The sequence below is a fragment of the Triturus cristatus genome, chromosome 7 (genome assembly GCF_964204655.1).
Source record: "Triturus cristatus chromosome 7, aTriCri1.1, whole genome shotgun sequence".
In the NCBI taxonomy this organism is placed as follows: domain Eukaryota; kingdom Metazoa; phylum Chordata; class Amphibia; order Caudata; family Salamandridae; genus Triturus; species Triturus cristatus.
The window spans coordinates 1,546,411,199-1,546,431,750 of NC_140590.1; the positions used below are offsets into that span (position 1 = coordinate 1,546,411,199).

Below are 20,552 nucleotides of genomic sequence, written 5' to 3' on the forward strand. Positions count from 1 at the left end.
CAATTAATTCATCGCATCTGCTGCCTTTTTAGTAACATTTCATAATACACAGAGTGGACCTATAGCTACGATCAGTGGGTTGCCACCATAACTAACTCTGTTCTGCTGCATTGAGTTTAAGCTTTGCCACAAGCCAATAAGTGCAATACAAGCATTATTTTTAGTGGAAGCACACAACTTCTCCCCAATCGAAGCATGTACTCCTGTCCACCAACATGTGGGCCGAGTCAGAGCCTCTCTTTGTATGTAGTGCTCCTGAAAGCTTTGGTTTTAAATTACTCACATAAGGTCCGGCAACAGCATCACTGTGAGTCCAGACCTAAAAATGTTAGTTTCTAAATACTTCAAACTAGTCATTTGAGCACCATGCGTATTTTTTTCTTGAGGAAATATACTGTGATGTACACTTGTCTTAATGTGTCATATTGGATGAATATAATAGAGTACAGGGACATTACAGTTGGTTGAACGGAGATATATAGACGGTATAGTCTACTGTTAAGATTAAGCAGGTTACGGATATAAGATATCCGGTATATCCAGGATAGAAAGGAAACACAAATTAAAGGTTGAAATACTGTATTGTAGAACTGAAAACTGGGGAAAGAACAATGCAGCAAGGAGGAGGTAAGATGATCCCATCCAATAATAAATGAAAGTGTAATACGAATAATTATTGTTCTATATCCAAAAAGTTTGTTGCTAATAATTTGAAATTGTATTAGGTCACTACGGAGAATTGACCTTTTGCATATATAGGTCTATTGTGTTCCATAGAGGATTAGAAGGTGTATTGTTCGTTAGAATTTTTCAGAGCTCCTTGTGAAACAAACCCTTGCCCACAATGTATGGTATGAGATGTTGTTTGAGTTTTTCCATTCACACAGTATTGTCTTGATACCTATGGTTAAGAGTAGGTCTATATGCGATAGGCCACTATCAAATATTGTGCGGCCAATATCCGATACAAGTGCTTTGGGAATCTTAAGGTCCTGAGGAAACACCTCGACCTACTACTAATAACGGCCAGGAAAACTTTTGTACATGCCCTGTTAATGTCTCAAATAGACTATTGCAACATCATTAACTTGGGGCCACCAATGAGTTTGACAAAACTTCAACGCATTCAAACTGCATCTGCTCGTGTGACCCTAAATCTTCCCAGAAGAACATCCACCTCAAAATCTTTGACTACTCTACACTGGCTTCCAGTGGAGAACAGGATTATTTATAAGGCGATGTGTTACTGCCACAGAATCCTGATGGACAAAGGCTCTAGATATCTACGATTATGGTAACACCTTACACACCGTCACTGAACCTAAGATCCGCAATGGCTAACCTTGTAAGAGTGCCACGATTGCAGAAGGCCAGGATGGGAGCCCGGTCCCTCAGCTATCTAGTGGCCATAACTTGGAACTCTTCACCGCCAAATCTGAGAGCAGAATCTATGGAAAGAACTTTACGCAAGGGATTCAAAACCTGGCTTTTCAGTACTTCAGCAGGCACTGCCTAGTTCTGCTATCTCCGATATTCTTGGTCATTCACGGTTCTTGATTTTTCCTCTCCACTTGGGGTCAGCATTTCAGCACGGGAACACACAGCTGGGTGTAACCATGCGGTTTATAAATGGAATAAATAAATATTATGATTGGGAAATGTAAGTGCCAGTGGCCTAGAATAACGTTGAATGGATTTAGGGTTCTAGAATTTAAGTGTCAGGGGCCTAGATTTCCCCCCCCCCCCCACCCATTCCTGTACCAGTATGTATGGCATTTTTATGATCTCAGAGTTTGGCAAGGTAGGGTATCACGTTGTCCTGCTATTTCTTTTTTCACTTCCGGTACATCTTTTAGATGCATCTGTGTTTTCACCCAGGCATGCTTGGGTGCTTTCGCCCTGACAGGAAACTGGCGAGGAAGAGTTGGCAGGAGGAATGCACTCCCAGAACAAACACTACTAAGGGATAAAAACAATCTTGGCGCCCAACCGCACACCTTCTATGAAACAAACCAACACAAACACACCCTCCTACTATCAATAAATGGAGCGCACGCACAAAAAATAAAATCTTTGGCACAGGATCTGGGCTGACTCATTCCCAGCTATTTCTCTTATATTTGATTCATATATAAATTGCTGTGCCAGGTATATTTAAAAATATGTGCATATGCTCTAATTCTACTCCAGTGAATGTTCTTTAATATCTACAAACCCTAAAGTGTCCCTCCCCATTGCTGTACCCCTATAATCTTTTAAAAATACACATGATTATTGCTTGTTTGGTAAAAAGTCTTTGATGGTGTAGGATGTAGAACCTATTAACCCCCAACTTTTCAACTGTCCAATAGATATGCCCACATGACAAATATTATGTTCTTTAAAAATGAACCTTTTTTTAGGTCTCGCCTGGCGAACGCAGCGCGAAGCGCTGCTATCGCCAGCGAGATCTATTGTTGCTGACTTGCCTCGGAAGCGGGACAGGAGATGTGCACGCGCAGGCTCTTGGCGGATTTGAATTGGTGTACGCGCTTACAGCCACGCGGCGTGCACAGCTCCTGTCCCCCTTCCGACCACGTCAGCCCTGTTGGAGCGGCCCGCTGCAAGACGGGGCCGCTCATAATCCTAAAAGGACGCAGTGCCTCGATCAGGCACCAACAATAGCCCACACGGAGCCCCCCCAGCCCTTCTTCACTCACCGGGCTGCTCTTCTGGGGGGGGGGCTCCTCCTCGCGGCTGCAGCACTTCTCTTGCGGGGCTTCCCTGCACTCCCGGGAGCCCCGCGCTGCCGTGGGCAGCCTCGGCCGCCGCAGTCTTCACCCGGGCCCTCTCCTGGGACCCGGGGCTTCGCTCCACTCCGGTCGCCACCGCGGGGCACTCCCTTCAGCATGGGAGCCCCGCGTTAGCATGGCACGCCGTTTCTCTTCCTGCCGGAGCAGGCCCCGCCCACGTCCCGGGCAAGGGCGCCTGACTTCCGGCTTGTTCTTCTGTCCGACTGAACTAGCGATCTGTTCTGCAATGTTGTGAAGCGCCACAGAAAGGGCTTCAGGGCGCTAAGGGATGGCGTATGTTGGCCGGGGCAGCTGCAGCGGGATGGGACACGGAAGGTAAACAACTTTTTCAAGGTTTGCTGGGGGGGACGTCATTAATGACTGCGGCATTCAGACTAGTGGTCGCCCATTCGTGCACTTTGAAAGTATGCAGGGTGCCATGGTGGACTGTGTTTTTTGGGAGGGGCAGTGGTTCATGCCCCTCCCCAAAAGATAAAACCATGCGGAGGGGAATAACGCTGAAGAGGGGCGTGCCTGTGCGAGATAACAGCGGGAGCGTACTTCGATGTATCCTAGCTTTTTGAGAACATCCGTGACACTTTGGGTCTTTAATGGTCGAAAAGGTAATGGATGAACAATCCTCCACGCTGTTAAAAAAGTAATAACATATTAGAACAGTCACCACCTTTTTTCCTTCTACCCATAACAAATAGTATTCCTGCCTGGAAGCGCCATGCTTGGGTCTTAAAAGCGGACTTTTGAACAAGCGCTGCTGAGTGGTTAATGCAGGTATACATCCGCATGTGTGCCCAAAACATTACTTCCGTTCCAGCAAAGCACTCCACGGGAGGCGAGGGGGCCACCCCTCTCGATACATGAATCGGGCATAATGTGTACGTTAGCGTTAAGGGAGAATGGCTGCAGCCATGCTGGTAATATGCTTGGCGATCCAGGGGCGCTGTAAAGGTGCTGCTGAGAGGGTGCTGCGTAGGATGGATAGTGGAAATTTAAAACACCAGCAGGTACTGGCTGCACACTTCGATGGGGACTGTAGGGGGAGTGGCTGTTTACCTTCTCAAAACTCACAGCTTCCCAGAGGACTCCTCTAGGGGCGTCTTTCCATGGCGTGACAGGCATTCTCACACGGAAACTGCAAGCTATCTTCCTTTTTTCGCCTCCTTACACAAAACACTTATCGCTCACACATCTACAAACCGCCCCTACTAACCACAGCGCTTCACATATCGCTAACAACACCTGCCCCCAAGCCACAGCATAGCCCGCCGGCGCCTCCTCTACTATCACACCCACACTGCGAGCTCCACCCTCCGCAAATGCATCACAAGCCATTGCCCACCCACCTCCGTGAACATAACTGGCACTGACAGCCCTTCTCTCACACATTATGCCAGCCTCCTTCTGCACACTGCGCATACTCAAACAACTTGTGCGCATACTTAAACAACGCATCTTCCTCAAGCCACAACCCCTCTTCCCACCTACCCAGCCCTTCCACTTTTACTCCACACCACTGTCTTTTCCAGCCTCTTTTTACCCTCTAACCTTGCATCCTATAGCGCAACACCCACGGAACTACTCGCCCACCTCCTATGCACTCATCAAGGAGTAACCCATGGTGAAATTTTCTTTTCTACACTTCATCGTAGTTGCAGCTTTCTATACATATATTGGTCTGTGGTTTAGGAAAGTAAATGAGCAAGAGTTACACTGGTGTGAGTGAATGTATGGCATTATCATTCATAAAACTGAGCTCCTTTTACCTTTTGGCGCACTGATGAATTATTAATGGTCCAGAGTAAACTGGGTTTTCGTTTTTATTTAACGCACAATATATTGCTGCACTTTAAAAAAATATATTTCGCTGCAGATAAGGGCAACAAGCAAATGGGTCAGATTTGTTGAACGAAAATGTTCTACTTGGGACATCAAACATATGTAGTGGGGTGCTGGGTGCTTACCACTGCAAGCACGAATCAGTCTGTCCTGCTCTTTTCTTTAAACTAGGATGATACATTTGTTTTGTCTAATTTGGCCCTATTCCTGCTGATAAGGAAGACACTTGCTCAGAAATTATGCACACAAAATTTAGACTTCAGTGATAGCAAACTATGCTGCTGTAAGAAGCAGTTAACGTAGTAAAGAACCTTCATCACCTGCAGGATGCCAGGGGTCGTTTGCATTTGCAGTTCACAACAGGAATTACGTTTTTTTTTTTTACATTGTAGGGCCATTTTATGGGATTTTGTGTATATTTGGAAGTCAGCACAAGGACCTTGGAGTATTTGCAATGCAATAGGTCTCGTATTTGCGAGACGTTTTTGGCTTTGTAAATGACAATGCCTTTTATGTATGTGTTTTGAAAAACCTGCAAGCGGCGCATAGTCATTGCCTGGCAGTAACTGCACCTCTTTTGCTGCCAGCCTTACTTCTCGTAAGCAATGGCTATATGTACAAAGTGCGTGTTTACGCACCGCTTACAGGTTTTCAAAACACAAATAAAATGCATTGCCTTTTACAATGCCAATAGCTCAAACTCTGGCAACTGCGAGACCTATTGCATTGCAAATGCTTGTTTTTTATTTCATTGGGCTCACAAACCTCTGCTTGCAGATTTGAATCTGCCACTCAAGGGATCCAGAGTATTCCCTGGTGCCTTTAACCTAATGTTCTAGGTGTGCATGAAACATCGTCGGCGTGTTGTTCCGGGGGTCAGGTTTAGGCTTATTAATAAGTTATTACTGCCTAGTTGTGACATCACGGTGCGTGCTGCCAGATCCATCAGCCAAGGAGAAAGGCAAGTCATGGAGCATCATTGCAGTTCCATTTTAAACAAAGTGGCAAAAACTGGATTTTCGTTCTTATGATTTTTTCCTCAAAGGAACAGTGATAAGCAGAAAAGACATATAACATCGAAACGGGTTTAATTTTTGCTCGAAAGGCATGTAAAGAAAAATAGAATCTCTCTGCATTAATCTATACATTGTGAACATAATCTTTTTTTAAATTGAACCTATATAGGCTGAATCAAATATCTTTGTTCATCAAAGTACTAACTGCTTTTTGATGTGTCAAATTTCACAGGAGAATCTGTTTTTGTCATATCTACAACTATGCCATCTCTTTCATATGTAAGAAAGCGCAGAACACCAAGGACTTGGGTGGTTTGCGGGTATAGTGATGGTGTCAACATGTATTATAGGGAGTAAAATACCCTGTACCATACATGATGTGGATTTTTCTAGTCACCTCCGAGTTCAATGACCTTATAATGAAACTCTGCCTTCGGCCTTAATCCGGGATAAGGTCATGGAACTCCTCGCTGACTTATAATATCCTTAACATGTATGGCAGGGCTACTTTATCCCTTTTATAGTACTTGAGTTGAATCCCTGTATAAACGGCAGGCACTCATTTCTTTATAATTCGCAGCTTGTGACGCACAAAGTCGCTGATTATATATGTATAAAAAAAAGGTCTGAACTCTACCCTACAGTCGAGTTCTGACTCCACAATGCCTGCTGCAGATCCAGCAGCTGAGGAGAAAGGCAGGCCAGGTCACGGAGCATAATTAAAGCAGCGGTTTAAAGCAGTGAAAACTGAATGTTGCTTTTCTTCTGCTCTTTTTTAACAGCTTACAATGACTAGCAGAAGGCATGTTTATTTTTTTGGCTCTCCTTAGAGGAAAGCTAGAATCTTTCTGCATGTGTCTACAAGTTCCGAGATACTGCAGCTGTTTTTTTAATACTGACTTCTATGGAAATGCTTCTAATATCTATGTGTAAAAAATACCAATCAGGTTTTTGATGTGTTTATTTTTACACCAGACGTTTTATTTTTATTCTTCATGTGTGCAAACATGCTTGCTCTCTTTAACATGAAAAAGCTACACACCAAGGTATTAAGTGGCTTGAGGGCAAGGTGATTGTGTTACCATGTATTATATGGGATAAAAAGAAAACCCTGGCATACACATGATAAGGATATTCCAAGCCACCTCGGAGTTCCATAACCATATAAAGGAACTTAACCTTCTGCCTCATATGGTATGGATCTCTTCTGTGACTTGTATTAGCCTTATAATGTATGGCAAATGGTACTATATCACTAATATCCACAACAATACCCCAAGCAACTTTAGCGCACGTAGGGCACTCCAGAGGAGGCAAAGGAGGAAGCCCTAGGGTTAAGGAATGGGTAAAAGAACGGGTGAAATATGCAATACATGGCTGGACAACAGCCCCTAGGCCATCGATTGTGCACTAGGCAGCACCAACTCTGAGAGTGTGACCAGGCTCACAAGGGACATGGAATCTCAACCCCACCCAGCTACTAACTCCCGCACTGAGAGTAGAAACGTACACACCTACTCCGCACGCTACACGGAACACCTTTTGAGGCACTAGAGTTTAATTTGTGCCGGTGGTTGCTGGTGGTAGGTACTAGAACTCATGTTTGGGGCCTGGGACCTATTTATATTACTGGACTTTTACCCAGAGCAGGAGAAAAACACAAAATGAAAAGTCGGAGGAAGATCTAAAAAACAGTACCAAAAAGAATAAACGGAGACAAAACAGAACCTGCAAGTGTTTGAGAAAGTAACTGATGGGGTGATGGGAGAAAGAGGCATGAGGTGAAATAAAGTTGATCCTGCCTTGTTATTGGGCAATCCAGCACGTGGCTGCGTCACCAATGGGCTCCTAAAAAACACGGGGGTCCCTGCATATGTATATATATTTTTGTTGCACATTGAGCACCGATCTAAAGAGGTGAACATGAACCCTGTGCGCGTGTCCTGGTCACACTCGAAGGCAGCAGCTGCTCCCGGAATGTGCTGGGAGGCGGATTGAGTGCTCCGAGCCCAGTAAATAATTCAAAGCGCCTGTCGCTGCGGCCGGCTCTGGGCTCCACGGCGACCAGGCGGAGGACCGATTAACTCCCGTGTCCACGCGCCTGGCCTCGCAGTATTTCTTCCCGTGACCCCTCAGCCGAAGTGACAGCGAGGAGGAGGGTTTGTCAGCCAGAGGTGAACGCAGCAGTTTACCCTCCGTTAGCACATTTGGGCTTTGCTGAACCATTAGTTCTGCTTCTCCGTGCGGCCATTTTCGCTGCAGTGCTGAGTATTTCTGCAGTCTCCACGCCTGAACAAACCACTGATTTCTGCTTATCTAACCATCACCCCTGACGCTCCTAAGACTGTGGACAATATATTGAATGTAAAGGCAAATGTCTGCTTGGCCTAGATGTCCCCTGTTCCCATGTGCTCCAAATTTAGGCCAGGAGTAACGGTTTTCCAGGGGGTGTGCTGCCATCAGTGTCACATCACTGAAGTCCTGGAACTGAGAGCAAATCCAGGCGCACAATTGCAGCCGATGAGGCATTCAAGGTGAGAGTGGTAAGGATGCGGCATGTAACGTTTGGTGCACTTTAGAGCACACTGTGGTAAATACATCACTGAAGCATTGTGTAGTAAGCACACTGCCATTTACAAACCGCACATTTCACATTGAAATGACCACTACATTTGCAGTTTTACTGATAAAACTATGAAGGACGATGTGTGGAAAACTGGTGTCAGCGAACATTTGTATGTACTACTCGCCGAAAAGCGCTTCGATACCTTGTCAGGGGTTGTAAGCGCTATATAAATACAATTCACAATTACAATTGACATTTCTTGCTTATTTGCATCCTATTAAAGTCTTTCTTTCCATCACACTTTAGTATTACAAAAGAAAGTGCTACATTTGTGCTTTCATAACTGCTCTCTTCATCAATTGGGTTGGCCGAGGGTCATAGACACTTGGTTCGGTCTACCTCACCCTACAGCATGGGCTCAACTCTCTTTAGCCATTTTCCCCTTTCACTATTAGTGATGTCATGTAGTTGTTGCACATATGCACTTCCCCCTAAAAAGTAGTCCATTTCAGGGCCACGACTGGCAGTCCAGTCTCTGCTTTCATTTTTGCTCTCATTTAATACTTTTTATCTATTTATTTTTGCAAGGTCATTTTTTATGTGGTTTTTTTTTTTTTTTTTGCAATCCTATGCAAACCACCTTTAGAGAGACGCAGTTTTACCATTTTTTATACTTTTACACGTTTAACGTCCATTACATGTTGGCAATTAATACATTAATCAAAGGCTTGCTAAGACCAGACTTACTGGTTTTGGCAATGCTTCTTAATAGTGTATGTGCAGTTCGTAGTTTCAGTGGCATTCTTTTAGGTTTGTATCTTTTTTATTGTTGCAATCCTGCTTTCTGCTAGCAGATGGGCAAAGAATGCTGTCCTTATTCACTGTTTGCCAGGAATGTATCTGGAAATATTTTTTCGATAGAGGGAGCTTGACCCTTGGTGAACTGCAGGATGTGTAATCAGTTACAAGATTGAGAAACACTACACATAGCAAGCGCCCTCTTCTGGCTACTGATCCTCATGTATCCAGAGACAGCATGTCGCCAAAGAAGGAGCATTCCAATATAGTCAAGTGGAGAACAGTTGGAGACCCTTATATTTGGATTTGGTCCTCTTTTGAGACTTCTTTTAAAACATTTAAGAGTGTCTCTTTTGGTAAGAATGATCATTTCAAATATCTGCTGGGCAAACTGAGTCTTTTATTCTTCAAAGTTACAAAAGCATTACTTCCAATTTAACAGATCTAATATATGTGAAATGCAATGGAACTTTGTCTAGTAATGTGACATAGATTATATATAACCAAAATCTCCAGTTATCTGTTTGCCAATGGGGTGGCTTAACATGTTCCAGTATATCACCTTTATTCCTTCATGATTAGCTTTGGACTCTGAAATCTGGGAGTGTACAGTCATAAGTCTCTCAAAAGCTGTGGAAACTGGATCCAAATCCAAAGTGTGTACCAAGAACTCATCTGTATATAGTGCATCAATTTTCACGAAAGTGCCAGTACATTTTTTAATTGGTAATTGTTAGAGTGGTGCAATAGATTGGTATCCCCTAAAGACCGAGAACGTCAATGTGAGATTTGGGTTTACAACAATGACTGCACTCCAAGTTCTAATCTAGAACCGTGACCATTGGAAAAAAACCTTCTCTGGCAGCAAGCCCTGTGACTTAACAAGCACACTAGTGTGTCACAATAACCAATCACTCACAAAATCTTTCAAGTCTGGTTTAATTGCAAAAGTGAGTTATTTTATTCTAATTAGTTATAGGGTGTCATGTGAAGACTATTTGCCAGTTTTAAGTAGCCAGAGTTAAGCGCGTTTAATAATTAAATAGATTCAGCAGAACAGATAGTTTTAGGAGTTTACAGAATACTAAAAGATAGGAGCCAAGACCAGAAAGATTCTCCCTCTTAAAGAACTGTTCTTAAAACATGGTGCCTTAGGAAGTTTCACAGACCTCGAGTGAGGAACTCTAAATGGAACCTAAGGTTAAAGTTTAACGTGCTACAGGTGGTGGTGTGGCGGAGGATAACGCCTTCTGAATTAAGACACTCCATAGAAAGAAGAGCTGCATCATGGGCATACCATTGAAAAGTTTCTATATGTAAAAAATCTGATGTCACATATAAGATAGTGAATTAGAATTCTTCTCCCAAAAATATATAGAGCGATAAAATAATGTATAAATGAAGAATTAGAAATGTGTAACTGCAGAACTGGAATGTAAACATGAGACATTTGAGAAGTTAATTGAGAAATATGTTAAGTTATTACGCCTTGATAAAGTGATCTCACTTTGAAACGCTTGTTGACTGGCGAGAGTTGAATGCTGATGGAAGCTGAAGCAAAATAGATAATAAGATTTGAAGGAAAGTGTGATGTTTGTTTTGATCTTTGAATGTCTGTATATTTTATACTTCAATAACTTGTATAAGACATACCAGTAAAGTTTGAAGGATAAGAGGGACTTACATTGATGTGTGTATAAAGGCTTATATTTGAGTTGCGTTCCGTATGTTGGTAAACAGTGAAAAATATAGCACTGGTGGGTAACTAATGTGGGTGAGTATACCGTTTAAATATTGCTGCCCCATTTCCAATTTGCCCTCTCCTATGGTTCAACTCTAATCCAAAGAGTCTTGTCTTTTATTTATTGATGAATCGGTAGTCAATGCTGGCATGCTCAAACCTCCGAAGCACAGTAGCAATCCTTGCTAGTGCATCTTTTACAGAAAGGTTAAGCTATGATCTTAGACCTTAGTAAGTATATTTACAACAATGTTAACTTTAGAGATCAGTGTATAAGGTCATTAAATAAGAGCTTTAAAGGAACCTGTGTTTAGTTAGCTTCATAGTGAGGCAGCATTGTCCTACTCTTGGAGTATTCTGAGTTGAGTTTACTGCATTGAATAACTTGATGAGTAATTAATCCTTAATTAATTTGTTAACCTTCTACTTATCAATACTTTTCAGCCTCCACCAATGTAGCCAGTAAATCAGAGTTATCGATCTGAAGGACCATAGACTACTTGTTCACAGCAATAAAGACCGGATTATTAAAATTGATAGCACACAGACATTATGATAGGAATGTGCATTGTAACCCCTTCCTGGGGTTATTGATTGCTGTTACACCATTCTGATCGTCTTTAAGTTTTAAAGACCCAAACCAAGCGTTTACTGGCATTCCATCATAGTCATGTTGCTAAACCTTGACTGGGCAGATTTTATCCAGCCACTTTAATGTCAACAAGTCTCAATTTCCACAACACTCATAGATGCCACCTTTCTAGAAGTGGCTAGCTTAATTTTGGCCAGGTCAAAATGCCTAAATCATCAGCCTAAAAGTGAGCTTTTGTGAGCCAAACGTCTGTAAGAATATTCCCTCTGCACAGGACAGCATAATAGTTACCTTTAATTCTAATGTTCCAAACGCATACTCCACAATCATGACACGCCCACACATAAACACTGATATAACTCCTCACAAAGCATCTTCTTTGTCCTTCTGTTTCCCTCCAGAACACTCACCCCCCCTTATTTTTTCCTTTCCCTATTCTAAATCTCCCCCGTCTTATTTCCCTCCCATTATAAGTGAACCCAACTTGTAACGTGGTATGACATTTTAGCCAGGTAGCCTTACATTTAGTTTTGGTGTTGCTTTCTGCCTTATCTACCAGAGGTAAGCCTAGGTTTTAACTATTTACTGTACAAGGCACTTGTTTAGAAACTTCGTGGGATTTCATATCTCTCCCAGTCCACTCTTGCCCCCCGAACTTCCAAGTTAAAATAACAAGATCTCACAATCCCTAATTTTTAAATTTGTTTTCAAATTCCTTCTGACAACAATTGTTCAAAGCAAAATTACATCCCTTTTTCAGTAGCACTCTCCCGTGTTTTGTCTTATAAGAAAAACCTTCCACAAACTTTGAATAATAATGAATCCTAATTTGGATAGTTGTTGATCACTGTCCCCTGAAGGGCTCACTCGTACTACGGTTTCACGTAACATTTTTTATTTGGTCAATACCTTCCTCATCAGTCACGTGTGCTAGCCAACTCACAGTTTTGACCTTCAACTTGCACTCCTGTGCATTAAGTGACAACACATTTTCATCCAACTTCTCTAATGTTTGGCTAAGTTTGAAGCTGTGGTCTGTTTCAATCTTTTCATAGACTAATATGTCAACCTGAAAATAGTTCACATGTGACATCGCTTCAAATCTCTTTTGCATCATCTTTTTGAACATCATTGAGGCAGCTTTCTGATGGCAAATTGCCGACTGTAACTCTGTTTGATAGTATGTGAACAACAAGTCTTATGTGGAGAATCACTTGGACTTCCCAAGGGTTGTTAACATTTCCCAGTCGTTGGGCAAGGGGTTCCCAGCTATCTAGAGTGAATGGCGTTGTTGTGATCCCTAGATTCACCACACATTCTTATCGAGTTCCAAGTCTGCATATAATAACACCAGTGCGAGCTATTACAACACTTAAATCTGCTTGGTTATCCCTGCATTTTAGAATATTTCCAACTCTTTCTTCAGTTGCACCCTAAAACTAAATGGAATACATTTAACCTTGTAAACTTAGGGAATCACAATGCGTAGCAAATTAAATAAATAACAAATTTTTTGCTTCCCTTACTTGCGCCAAAAACTGAGTGATCTATTCTAACTCAACATACAATTCTCCACTAGGTTTCACTGAGAATATTTATTCAGTGACATCTTGGCTTCAATTCAAAGTCAAATAATTTGTGTACAAACCTAAAATTAGTTCTCCTTTTGAAACTATATAAATTCCGCTAACCGTGTTCATTCCACTGAATCCAATATTAGCCAGATGTACCCTGTCATATCTAGTTAGCCTTCACTAGTAGCCCTTCACTTTAATATTCCTCGGATTTGAATCTGCTGCTCTTATATAAGTCATCGCTTTGATTTAACTATTAATTTTGCATCATCCGTCACCAACAAGGCTATATCAACGCCATAATAGTTTAGCTTGGATCATTTTTGTTGATCTCATTCTTAACTCCAGCAGTGTTCAGTACATATTTACTTTCTCAAGGATGCATTTTCCTGCAGAGCCTCTAAAAGATGTATCCAGTTTACACCCCCCATGACCACCGACTCCTGTAACACACGCAAAATGATCAAACTTTATGAATTTTATATATCCTTGTCTGCAATGGGGCACTTTGGCATGTGCTTTATAGCCTTTCATACCACACCTTAAACAAGCATCCTCACTGAGAACTCATTATTCCTAAAATTCTCTTTATTTTTATCACATTTATTTCCCTCCACTTGAAATAGGTTTGCATCTGAATTTTCTTCCTTATTACTGCTTGTTGCCAATCGTGTACTCCTCAGCACATGAATCTGTTCACTTTTCGTTTCTGGCATTCCTAACATGTGAATTCCCAAACCACCACGCACTTGGTTTGGGTTTGTAAGCCTCTTGCCCAATCCAGATTAGTGACTGGACCTAATAATTCATGCCAGCTCTTCCCATAGGAAAAAAGTGAAGGGTGAAGTGATTGATTGATTTCCAGCCACTGGCAATTACTCGGGCCACATTCCGGGGGCCTTATGTTCTTTGCTTACTCTGCAGCTGTCGACAGGCCAGCCACCTGCAATCCAGTCTTGATCATGTTCCTGTAGGAGCAGTCCAGAGTGAACTGCCAGGTCACATCCTCTCCAGATGGGAACACGAGAATCCATAGAGAGGTTTCAATCTTTTGGGCCGCCCAAGAGAGATGTAGGCCGACTCCAGCTACATAGTGGGCACGGAACCCACATTCAACCCCAACTCACTTCTGCTATTTAGAATGATTGAAATAATCAGCCCATGGCAACAACTCTGGCTGCTTTCCAGTCTGTTTTTTGTCCACACTGCCAGTCTAGACCGAGACCAGGCCTATACAAAACAGTATTGGTCCTAGTCTAGTACCTACATGCCATTAGAACCAATTCAGGCTCCAGAATCCAGATTTTGAAGCAAAACATTGCTTTATTTTAGCTGTCTCTCTCTTGAAATTGCCTCTGCTTCAACACTAATCAATGGGGACATGTAGGAAGCTGGCTCTGTATATACTATACCAAAGTAAGGTATATTGTGCACAGAGTCCAGTGGCACCCCAAAGGTAGGCAGAGTTAAAAGTAGATACTACCTTACTCTCTATTTTGTGGTAGTGAGGGAGAGCAGTAAGGCTTTATCAGAGGTTGTGTTAAGCATTTGTTGAACACACTCTGGCAAGAAATTGTCACACACTCAAAGATTAACCTCAGACCAATTTTGTTTGTATTAAAAATATTATTTAGTTATTTTATCTCTAGGACCAAGCCAGGCCTGATGTAGGTAAGTGAAATAATACTTTGCAATATTTATGCAGTAAATTACAATCGAATGCAGGTTCAAATGCAGTCGGATGATTTACAGGTAAGTCAACAGTTTGAAATTACTTTTCAGTTACTTTACAGATTACGGTGCACGTTACTTCTTGGGCTACTTTTTTAATTACTTTTGCTAACCAGCCTAGATATCACACTGGGACATCTCCTAGACAAAAGGTAAGTAATTCAGTTTTTGCATGTTTGTAGTGTTTCAAGTTTTCATACAAACCAACTCCACACTTGGAAGATTTTTCAAGGAAAAGTAGTCAATGTAATCCTATGGGAGGAAATGAAGTTATCAGTTCACAGGTAAGTACTTTGTTGTGGGAGTTGGTATTCTGGGGTTAGCACCAGGGTTTCCCAGGGTCAAGAATGCACTCTTCAAGCACCCTCAGCGGCACTAGGGCGGATGGGTGCAGAGTGCTGCAGCTCAGTGTTATCCAAAGGGGGATAGAGGGCTTCCGGTTGATGGCTGCTTACGTGCAGGCCACAAGGTTGGGGGAGCTAAGCTTCTGGTGTTAGGCTCAGGGCAAAGGGGGATCTGATTTAGCACCCAAGGTGCACCCGCAGCGGCACAGGGGCCGCTGGTTGCAGGGTGCTGTTTTGGCATCTGGTGCCCTGTTGGTTTCAGTGGGGATTCTCAGATTGCAACAAACACTGCGGGCTCGGGACAAAGGTCTTCTGTAGGTGACCACCAGTTGGAGAGGTAAGTTGGGATGCCTGGGGATGCTGGGACCCCGTCGGTTGGGCCACTCAAGGGCGTGGGACATCGGGTGCCGGGGTGTCTTTAGGCTTCTAGTTTTCTTACCAGCTCCGGTCGCAATTTGGGGGGGGGGCGGGGGGGGGATCCTCCAGAAGGGGACTGCAGGCGTTGTTTGGAGATTCGAGGCAGGTCAGAGATCACCAGATGTCAGTCAGGATCGCTGGGGAGACCTCCTTGTGGTGTTGGGCAACTCTAACTCGGGCCGTGGGCGTCGGGTGCAGAGTGGTGCAGACTCGCGGATTTGGTCAGAGTAAGAGTCTGTGGGTGAGCAAACCCGTTGCTCACGGGAGACAGTCTTGGTTTGGGAAGTCAGGGCAGGTCCTCCGGGTTCTTGGGGGCTGCTGCTGGCTGCAGGACACACTGGGATTTTGCTGAAGTAGGTTTGAGGTGGGGATAGGTCGGTAGGGCTGCGGAAAAGTCATTGGGCATCCTCCTCTTCTTAGTTAAGCATGGCCTCTACGGTCCTACTTCTTCTCTCTTCTTGTCGGTTCTTGTCTGAGGAGGCAAGGTTCGGGGATGCCCTAAATACTAGATTTAGGGGCGTTACAGGTAAGTAAAGTTCGGGACCAATGGGTCCCTTCCTTGGGGTGGGTACACCCTCTATTATGCCAACCTCCAGTGGGAGGGGGCATATGCCTCTATTTGGTTGGCTGGGTCCTCTGATCTGCAAGATGGTTGGGATTGAGAGTTGTGCTTCACCTCACCTCCCCCACCTGAGGGGTGGGATTGGCAAAGGTTGGCACACCTCCCTTCCTTACTTGGTTTTCCGGCTGATTCTCCCGTCCAAAGTGGGAGTCAGAACCTGGAGGGGGCATCAAATTGCTGAAAGTTTCAAATGGCTGGGGTAGCTCTCAAAAGCAGCAAGCCTTTGAATCTTCCCCTTCGTGGACCCTGCCCATCTTGGTGGAGGAGGCTTGACACCTCGTCCCAGGATGTGCATTGTTTCAGATCCCTGAGAGAAGCAGGCCCTTGACCCAGGGATCCAGAAACATGTCTGGTGGTGGCAGCTGGCGAGCAGCCACTCAGCCAGGATACCAGAGTTAGGTAATTTTTCAGGGGGCATCTCTAAGATGCCCTCTGAGTTGCATTTTTCATTAAATCCCACACTGGCATCAGTGTGGGCTTAAAGTGTTGAGAAGTTCGATGCCAAACTTACCAGTTTTCAGTAAAGCCATTATGGTGCTGTGGAGTTTGTAATGACAAACTCCCAGCACCATATACTCTTAATGGCATTAGTGCACTTACAATGTCTAAGAATTGGCTTAGATGCTGTCGGGGTACAGGGCTCATGCACCTGTACCCTCACCAATGGTATAGTGCACCCAGCTAGAGGGGTGGCTTACGTATGCCAAGGACTCTTCACTTTGTTCTGCAGCAAAACACGCAGCCTGCAAGGGCAGTGTGTGTGTATGTGTAAAGGTACCGGGCCTCTAAGGGTGGCACAGTAAGTGCTGCAACCCTTAATGGCCTTCCTTGGCCACAGTGCTCTTGGTACCTTTGGTACCATTTACAAGGGACTTGCATGTGGCCAAAGAGTGCCAATTGGGTTTTATGTCAATGCAGTTTAGGGAAAGAACATAGGCACTGGCAAAAAGTGGGAGCAACCATGCAAAAAGAGGGAACTTTCTTACAGGACAATCTATTCCTGCTGACTTGTTTATATTTATTTATTATTAGTAATATATATATAATATATATATAATTATGTATATTTATATATAATTTTTTGTGTGCAAAATCCCCCACTCCCACAATGTTGCCGTTTATGCTTGTAGGAACAGTCCACTCCTGACAGGTCACGTCTCCTCCAGCCTTTTGGAATTCATCAGTGAGGTGCAGCTTGAGTCCAGTGGAGCAGATTAATTACAAGTGGCTGGTATTTAAACAATGGGGAGTAATGTGGCTCAGAGTATCTACCAGTAGATGAATTCCATTCAAGAATTCTACCAATCCGGGAAGGGCGGCCTCCCCAGACTGTCTTCGATGTGGGGGAGCGAGGGACTCCTATATTCCACGCTCTGTATTTGCCTGAAATTCAGAACTGCTGGTCACAGGTGGTAAGATAACTTGGTCGGGTGGTGGGCAAAACCATTCCTCTTGATCCCCTGGCACAGTTGGGTGTGCCAGGGGATGTCGACGTCCCCAGGATGCAAATCCTTTTTTGTTACTTTGGGCTGGTGGCGGCCCAGCGAGACGTGGCACGGTACTGGGGGGGGGTGCCTGAAGCCCCGACACTGCAGGAATGCAAGCGAGGCATGGACCTATATATGGCAGGCAAGAGCCTCGCTTACAAGAACCAGGGGGTGCCCATCCCGATTTCACAAGGTTTTTGGGGGGGGAGGGTGGTTGAGACATTATAACATATACGCCCCATCGGGAACGGTGACTCCCTCAACATAAAAAATTGTTGCATTATAAATAGGGGCATTGCAGTAACCATTACTGTAATTTCTTCTGCCCATGTAAAGGTCATGCTGCTGCCTGCTTTATTTGAACGGTTGGGTGTGGGTGTGTGCATGCCTCTTTCACAGTTTAATATTTACCGTTGGGTGCGTGTCTGCACCTTTATGCACTGTTTGCTGCATTATGAATGAAACAAAGAAAACCAAATAAAGATATTTTAAAAAAGAATTCCACCCATCACGTTTTATCTTTTCCTGAACTCTTCCCATGGCAGCAGCATTGTTGTTAGAGGGAGTAAAAAATGCCAACCTGCTCTACTACCGTGCAGCTCAACCCCTAGCAGCGGCTACCTGAATGTCTTCTGAAAAGAGACTAAACTGTGACCCTGCAATGCTGCATTCCAGCTCTCCAGTTGCGCAAATCCTAGCAAGATGCGCGGCTGGTCTTCTTTGTTTGGGAAACTTGCCCAAAGTTACCATTGAAAGAAGGACAGCCTGATTGAAACATATCAGGAACTATCCACTGTACATAATTGTAACTGTATTTCCACCACCCCATGTTATGTGTAACTTGAATACTCGGTTTATTTTTATTTACATAATGTAACGTATGTTATTGCACTGTTCTATTCGTTTTGGTGTTGTATGTGACTTGGTTCATCTTGTGTAACCTGTAACTAGGAACTTGTCCTTGAGTGAAGTGCTTGTTCACCCTTCGAGTAGTCTCTTCTATGTAAAACTGCTAATAGAAACATAAACAGTACAGAAAAGTAGACGTGCGATAATAATTTTATTCTTATCCTTGTTTCCTTCCAGGACTTTTTATATTTTCTGATATGAAAGAAACGTAATGGAGGTCGAGTCCGCATACACCGATTTTATTTCCTGTGACCGCACTGGGCGAAGGAATGCTGTCCCTGATATCACAGGAGAGCCTGGGTCTGGGAGTGTAAGGGAGTTATCCGGTGAAATGGGAGACCTTGCCATTGAAGGGGCTGGTAAGTAACTATACATAAAGCTTAAAAAAAGATGGATCTGTACAAGTTGGGTGCTTCCCCCAGGATCTTTGTGCAGTTACTGCTTTAGTCCCAGAGATGCATATGTCTGTGCTCCGAACTCTCTGGGACAGAAAAGGGAAACTCTGCCTCTTTACAGTTGGCTAATATACAAATACATTCTAATTTTTATTTTTTAGTAAGAAATGTTTTTTAATATGCTGAAATGCCTGATCTTTTAACCTCCGTAAATATGGAGTTCCAGGAAATTGATCACATCCTATTGGTACCTTACTCCAGTATTGTTTTGCAGCTAAGTGTAGGTACACACCACAGTGGGGGGGGGGGAACAATTGGCAAGGTTTGTGAATATTCAAAGTTGCGGCATTGTGGTCAGTAACCACCTTCGAAAGCCCACTTTATACCCCTTTTACTGGGAACACTCATGTTTTAACGTTAACTGCTATTTTCCGAAAATGTGCCCTAGTTCCAGATTTTCTGCGGTAGTAAGTTGCGTCCACAGAAGTGTCAGCAGATCTTAATTCATAAATGTATATATTATTTTCACCAGCAGATGGCGCTTCGAGTGCACCCTAGTTGAGTTTAGGTGTAGAAAGGTACATTTTATCCAGTTGAGGCATAACAATAGTTCTACCAGCATTGCTTTTTTGTTAATTGGTAATTTGGGCTTTAGGGTAGTCGCTGCCTTTTATGATGTAATCGCCTTCTTTTAAGGGAATGGATGAAACCATTTCTTCCTCGCAACCTAACTGGGATGTGCTGCTGAATTATACAAAGAGCTGCTTAGTACTCAAGCCAGCAAGAAGAGTCCTCTGTTGAAACTCGTAGCCATGGAAGATATCGACGTTTCTTGTGGTAATCGAACCCTCTGCTCAGGTAGCACGAGGTGTAAATAACCGATGTGGGATTTCCTTACATTTACGAGATCAATGACATTATCGATATATCATCTCATCTACGATGCCAAGTTAGGGCATGCGAGTTACAGCTGCATAGCAGACATTAAGGGTCTTATTACGAGTTGGGAGTTAACATGTTCAGATATTTTGGGTGACGTAAAATGACCTTTCTTACCAGTATCCTTGCACATGTTTTCTCCTATTATGACTTTAATCTCACGAAATGGGAAGTAACTGTGCGGACCCAGATTTACGTAATTCAGAGAGGGTTTAAAGCCGAGTGACTGGATATGAGTGACAGTGAGTGACTGAAAGTGAGTGACAGTATGATTGAGAGAGTGATAGTAAGAGTGAGAAGGAGAGCGAGCAAGAGTGAGTGCAAGTGAGCGAGAATAACTAAGTGAGTGCAAGCAGTGAGTAAGATAATTAATGTGAGAGAGTGAATGGCAGCGAGTGTAACTGAAGGAGATTGAGTGAGTAAAAATAAGTGAGAGTGAGTGAATCTGAGTGAGAGTAAGTGAGATTGAGTGAGTGTCTCAGTTAGGAAATGTAAGTGAGTGTGAGTGAGAAATATTATGTTGTGCTTGTGAGTGCAGTTGCCGCTGGCATGCTGAATGCAATACTTGGTTTACAGAGACACCTATTGCAAAAACCTAGTGCTAGGCTATTAGAGGTAATTCGTAGAATAAAAGTGCATGTCAAAGAACGCTGGAATACTAGAGTAATGCTTAGTACTGGCAAACTGCAGGTAATACTTGATATTGGCGTTGCAGCGGTAATACTTGCCTTATGGGACACCTATGAAAAATACTGGCATGCTGAATGCAATTCCTGGCATAATAGGAACATGTGGT

General features: G+C 43.4%; 1 protein-coding gene across 7 annotated transcripts in view; it reads left to right on the forward strand.

Annotated features, from left to right (window-relative positions):
* The window catches only part of PKIG (cAMP-dependent protein kinase inhibitor gamma), a 657,792-nt gene that overhangs the window by 612,473 nt on the left and 24,767 nt on the right, over nt 1-20,552 (forward strand). For all 7 annotated transcript variants that reach the window (XM_085619329.1, XM_085619330.1, XM_085619328.1 and 4 more), the window contains one exon: nt 18,600-18,781. In XM_085619329.1, coding sequence (XP_085475455.1) covers nt 18,634-18,781 — 148 coding nt within the window. In that variant the 5' untranslated portion in view covers nt 18,600-18,633. The remainder of the gene's footprint in view (nt 1-18,599; nt 18,782-20,552) is intronic.